The sequence below is a fragment of the Desmodus rotundus genome, chromosome 1 (assembly GCF_022682495.2).
Source record: "Desmodus rotundus isolate HL8 chromosome 1, HLdesRot8A.1, whole genome shotgun sequence".
Lineage (NCBI taxonomy): Eukaryota > Metazoa > Chordata > Mammalia > Chiroptera > Phyllostomidae > Desmodus > Desmodus rotundus.
The window spans coordinates 163416368-163422367 of record NC_071387.1 but is presented as its reverse complement, the minus strand read 5'-3'; the positions used below and the strand labels follow the sequence as shown (position 1 = coordinate 163422367).

Sequence of the window (6000 nt, the reverse complement as noted above, 5' to 3'; positions counted from 1 at the left end):
TGAGTTTGCAAAGTCTGGTTTAATTCAAATCTGGGGAGAGGAGGGAAGCACGCTGTGAAAATACATATGCACGGGAACCTAATCAATGCTAGACAAACAATGTATTAATTAGTTTACAATGTAATAGGATAACCACAAATTAGAAGGCTCAAATTGAGTCCATCAGCGGTAAATACAATTTTATATTTGGCTCAAGTGGCTGTTGAATATCAAGTGGTGCCGAGTTCCTCCAGAGCACCGAATGACCCCCCCAGCCTTGGAAGGAGTTTCACCACAGTCTCAGAAGAAATCCCAGTCGTGCCTTTAACTCTTTTGGCCCTTGGGAGCCACTGCTGCCCAAATCAAATGCAGGCCAGGGATTTCCAGTGGCCACATGTTATTGCACAGAGAGGTCTGTTCTAAGCCAGACTCTTATGGCTAAGAAGTTGTGAGATCAGCCCTTCAACAGTGGTCTAGCATTAACATGGTCTAGCAAAGCATGCTAAGAAATAGCTCCTTAGTGATTATGTACCAGCTACTGGCTATCACACTAACAGAAAAAGGCAGTAAGGGCAGCTTCACATTTCACATGAAAGACTAGCATTAACTGGGCCTGGCGTGCCAGCTTAACCTTCACATAAATTGAGTGATTAAATTAGACCCAGAAAAAAAAGATTGCATACCAGTCTTTTCTTCACATAGGTTTGTGTAGCATTAAAATTGTTACGGTTTAAATACTAGGCCGTAAAGGCAAAAATGTTTAACTCTCCTGTGCCAAAACAGAAACCATCCCTGTTCCGACGCCTGTCCAGTTTCCAAAAAACAAAACGTACATACACCTTTGTTATTGCACATCTTTCACACAGACTCGGGCATGTACAGTACACACATACATTTTAAATATGCTACACATAAAAAGACGATGGCACTTTACATGTTTTAACAAAGATCATTACACCACAGGTGTTTGAAAATTATACAAAAACCCTTACACAATTAATGTAACATTGTTGAATTAGCACACAGGTTTAAAGAATCCACAGAATCCAAGGCAAACATTTCTGCCTTCTTGGAGTTCATTGAGAAGCCCAGCTCATCACAAAACTTTAATAAGCACAAATGCAGGCAAAAATAAATAAGACTTTTCTGGTAGTTGTAATGGTCCAGGTATATTAGATTTTTAGACTGAGGTGATTAATAGAAATTTATTAGAAAAATAGGTGTGGGTCAACAATCAGTCTAATTATTTTTAATACATTTCTTTCTAACATATTCCTCATACTCAGTGGTTTTTAATCAGCTCTGCAGTTTTGGTCTAGACCAGCATGGTTTTGGATGTTACATTCATCCCCACCCAAGCCTGGCTATTGGACTGAAGGTTTAAAAGGCCCAACATTACCTCTTACTCTTTCTCCGATAAAGTCCATCTCTGCTTTGCTTCCTAAGTCAGTCAGTGTTTAGGTACTTTTAGTGGTTTGGGGTTGTGTGTGCATGTGCTTTCCTGTCTTCTGTAGCACTCAGACTAATGAAGTAAACACTGTCAAGTGACTTTCTTCTGACCGAGAGAGGCCAATTTTCACTTCTGCCTTGTGTTACCAGGGTGGGGCAAGGGTCACACTACCGCCTGAGCCAGAGAGCAGTCGGGCGTGTAGATGAGGGACTTGCTGAGTGGGTCCTCTGGGCTTATGACGGCTTGTCTGTAAGGAGAGTGTAAAATTCGTGTTAGAAAAATGGGTTTGCTGTCTTGTACAGACAAAAACATACGGTGAATCTTCTGGTGAAACATTTAGGAAAAAAATTGTTTTATCATGATAAAAACACAATTTGTGATGAAGCAAATTGTTTTGTTTTTTTAATGAATATTATCGCCAGGATTTGAAAAGTAGTTCCTGAGGTGGCATCGGGACTTGGTTGAAGCCTATGAACGTTCTGTCATCAGGTAGAGGGGCCTGGGTCAGTGGCCGCCCACCTGCTTCGGTGAGGTGTCAGAGACAGGATTAATGCTTCTGGAGCCCTGACCCTAGGCTGCTGTGTATTTACCCCTTCTCTTTTCAGAGAAAGTCATTGGATTTACATTTTTCTTATTCTGAATTTTGGACATAAGAATGGTGAATTCGTTAAGGCCTGGTTCCACACGCCTACCTTTCTTGCCCTTAGCTCTTAATCTGTAGGAAAAGGCAGTTTCTTGTAATAGGCTAAAGGCCAGAATGGAGTAGAACTTTAGTTCCATTCCACCAACACATAAAGCAATCAGTTTTTCCGTGGCTGGGAATGGTTTTAGACTCACACAGCTCTCAGATTCGCTTTGGGCAAGGCTATAAAAATCTCAGTCAGGGTTCTATTACCCGGTGGCACTCAGCACAACAGCACCTTGCCCAAACAAGGTGTGTAATTATTAGTTACATTTTCCAAATGAAGCAAGCCCTCCAGTGAGCAGATTCATAAACCCAATGAGATCTGATCCTTCCAGAAATCTGTCAGGCCCATTCTACTTGCTTAAGTTGCTGTGGAGTGTGTCTGTACCATTCAGCAGTTCTGACCTTAGCGTAATAACCGACTAGGTTCTTTCTGGCCACTTGGATCCAAAGTAAATCTGAGGTGATGGCTAAGAGCATTTTCCTGAATCAGTGATATTGGTAATTTATAGAAACTAGATTAAAAGCGCCTGAACCCTTTTTAACAGTGGTAGTTGATTGTTTTTGTAAACAGGTATAGGCAGGGTGCCATGAGTTTGGCCTAGCTTTCTTTTTTTACATTAACTTTCTACTGTTACCTGGGAATGAAGCCTTTGATGCAGCTCATAATTGCAGCAACTTAATGTTATTTCAGTCCACTCTCAGCACCAACACCAGTAACTAGGAAAACTTAAGTCCCATGATTAGCTCTTTTTTATGCACAGAATGACATTTTGCTTCTATCAGAGTTGGAAATATAGCTGACTAAAGTATGGTTACCAAACAGTGGGAAAAGGTCTCCCCGCTGAGAGTTCTGAGTGCTGAGGTTCTGGCAAGTTAACCCAGTGAACATCTGAATGAGCCACAGCTGGCTTGGAGACGTCTGCCCTTGGAATGAGGAAACAGTGAGGTTTCCTTTCGTAGTCAGCACGGTCCCAACCCTAGGAGAAACATGGGACCTCTGGTGGAAGAGGAGCCCAGGCCAGTACTGGTGCTAGCTTGGCTGGTGGGAAGCGGAATGAATTTGTTTCCAATAGAGGATTTGGTATTTTTATTCTTACAGGTCCTTATTCTTTAATCTTGGAGTGACAGTTCAGTTGATTCACCTGACCCTGGAATTCAGCCTCATATAAATTCCCCAACAGGATTTCACTCTGTCCCTGCTGGACCCCTTTGGTGAGCTAACCCCTTTGGTGAGCTAAGCAAGAGATCCTTTCTTGCTGTGCCCTCGAGCCCACATCCTATCCCCAGTAAGTGTGTCGTCTCCGACTGAGACAGCTTGAAAGAACCAGGAGGAAACAAACACCGACCCTCACTCTGAGGCAGAGATGCTCCCAGGCCTGCAGGCTTGTGGCAGGTGCACATCTCAGAACAGCCAGCAAATCTGGCTAACAGTCTTTTCTGGTACCAGAGAAGTGCCGCTTTAAGGGTTTAGGTCATTGTCCTTCATTGAACCTCGGGGGAGATGCAGTGTGACAGAACTCGTCAACTGCATGTTAGGGTTTATGTACTGTTTTCATGTTCCATCTCGTAATTTGCACGGCGGCCCTCATGGGCAGTCACTCTGCTTAGCTAGATGTTGCCTCTCATTGGTCCTTTTAAGGCTCAGGGCTGTGGAATGTGGCTGTGGTAGGTAAAGGCTAGTTCTTCACTTGACTTGAACGACGAAACCAGAGGTGGACTGTTTCACAAGGTTACATGAGGAGGAAACTGGCATTAATGTCTCTTCCAAATTAAAGGAGGCAGATAAGGTTTTTCCCCTCTTCAATTTCTTCCTGTACTTTGTCACTGGAGGTGGCAATTTCTGCTTGTGCAGAAAAGATGGCACAGATGAAGGTGAGGACTGTCCCACCGATGGCAGTATAAAAGGCCCAGCCCAGGGAGCAGTCTCCAGGTTTGTAGGCTGACGCGTAGTGTCCACAGTAGGCAACGGCCTTCTGGCAGCCCCAGCCAGCAGGGTATAGTATCAAGCCGAGGATAAGGAACAGGCCTGCAGGGCAGAAGAGGAAAGAGTACAGATTGGTTGTAATTGTTACTTGATTTGCCTGCTTTGGGGACTGTGGCATCCTTTCTGCAATAGCAGGTAATAGGGACTGTTTTATGCAATTAATCTGACCTGGTAAATAACTATCATCACATTATTAGAAATATTTTAAGCCTCTTTTGTACATGTTGGAATGTGCACCCACTTTTCTCTTCTAGAAAGGCAAATGAAACTTTGCTTTTGTTACTGTTTCTTCTCACAGGGCTCTTACCGAGGCGAGCATTTCCCTTCTGGTCTAAGGCGGAGGTTGGCAAACCAAGGCTAAGTAAGTGTGGCCTTGTTTACCTAAATAAGGTTTTGTTGGAACACGGCTATGCCCATTCATTTATGGATTGCCTAGGACTGCCTTTTATGCTGGAACAGCAGAGTGAGTACTTGTTCCAGACCCTATGGCCTAAAATATTTACTCTGGCCACTTGCAGAGAATGTTTGACAACACCTGGTCTAAGATAACTTACACAGAACCATTTGATGTCACCCTGGTTAAATGCAAGAGACCCGATCTTAACCCGATGTCAGTGCTTTAAACAAGTCCACAGGAGTCTGTCTGATGGCATCCACCAACAAACAGCTGCATCTCTGGACAGAGATATTCACATGTACCTTTAGAAAAAAACTGCAAACTTTTTTTTTTTTTTTTGGTCTGAATGCTGTTAGGTGAACTCAGCTCTGTTTCCATTTTGCTGACCCCTACCACGTTGTCATATGAAACATCCATCTATCTATTCCTTACAGCTTTACTGCCCACTGTGTAATTGAGAGTTATTTCTCCTACCAGCAGGGTTAAGAGCTTCCCCAGGGCCAGGACTAAGGCAAGGCAAGTGAGGCACAAATGTAAAGGGACAGTTACTTTGAAGTGTTTGCGGGAATCTGAGATCAGTACGTTGCCTGCCTAGCCTTGGCCCCAGCTACCAGTCAGTCACATGGCAGAGCTGCTGGTAAGGAAGTCTGGAACCTGAAATAACAGAGGCAACTGAGGGCCCCCAAATCTTACCCAGTGAAACTTTGTAGAAAAGATGCTGCAAGAGCACGGCTTTCTTCTTTGTGGCAGGGGTGAAAAACTTTTTTCTTAAACATGACACCTACATATCAAGATTGCTAATTTATAATCCAGAAGACCTATTCTTTAGATACCATGGAATAGCAACTCTATCCTTGTAAACTAATAACCTTGGCTTAGTTCTCTGGGTTTACCACACCAAAGCTTCCAAGTCATTTAAAGCCGCTTCCCCACAGAGAGAACATGACTGAATTTGTGGTAGTAGGAGGTTTGAAGAAAGATCAGGGACAGTGTTTGAAACCACAGACCATATCTTTCATAGAGCTGTCTTCATCCTCTGATGGTGTCTGCTCTCCAAGCTGGGCCGTTCACGACTAGAGTGGGTTTTTGGGTCTGACTGTTCCTACTTCCCAAATTAACCTCATTGTTCTAGTCTGAAGGCCTCCGGGGACTTTCTAGCAGGGGTGCAGTACAGAGAATCTGCTCATATGCCCATTTTCCAAAGAAGGGTGTTTTGCAAAAGGAGCTTGTAACCCTGCAATCCTCTATTTCTCTATAGGTCTGAGCGCTAGGAGCAGGGAGGCAGCGATGCGTAGCTAGGGAAATGCGATCCAGGGTTGGGAAGCGTAAAGCAAAGGTGCAGCAGACTGAGGTGTTGGAGATACCTCAGCACGTAAAGAATACCTTCTACATCCATAACCATAACAGCAGTAACAAAACAGCAATGGAGACTAGCCTCGGACAATACATTAAAGCCTTTCACAGACCCTTCCCGTTCCAGTTATGAGTAAGCAGGTCAGCTT

At 43.8% G+C, this 6000-nt stretch overlaps 1 protein-coding gene and 1 long non-coding RNA gene across 6 annotated transcripts in view; both read right to left on the bottom strand.

Annotated features, from left to right (window-relative positions):
* Positions 1–3332, bottom strand: LOC128779367 (uncharacterized). The gene is made up of 2 exons (XR_008425259.1): positions 2753–3332; positions 1–1676 (listed from the first exon to the last, which is right to left on the bottom strand). It is a non-coding gene; the product is annotated as an uncharacterized lncRNA (long non-coding RNA).
* Positions 3333–3342: 10 nt separating this feature from the next.
* The window catches only part of LHFPL2 (LHFPL tetraspan subfamily member 2), a 145178-nt gene continuing 142520 nt past the window's right edge, over positions 3343–6000 (bottom strand). For all 5 annotated transcript variants that reach the window (XM_045197913.3, XM_053912337.2, XM_024563648.4 and 2 more), the window contains one exon: positions 3343–4143. In XM_045197913.3, coding sequence (XP_045053848.1) covers positions 3887–4143 — 257 coding nt within the window. In that variant the 3' untranslated portion in view covers positions 3343–3886. The remainder of the gene's footprint in view (positions 4144–6000) is intronic.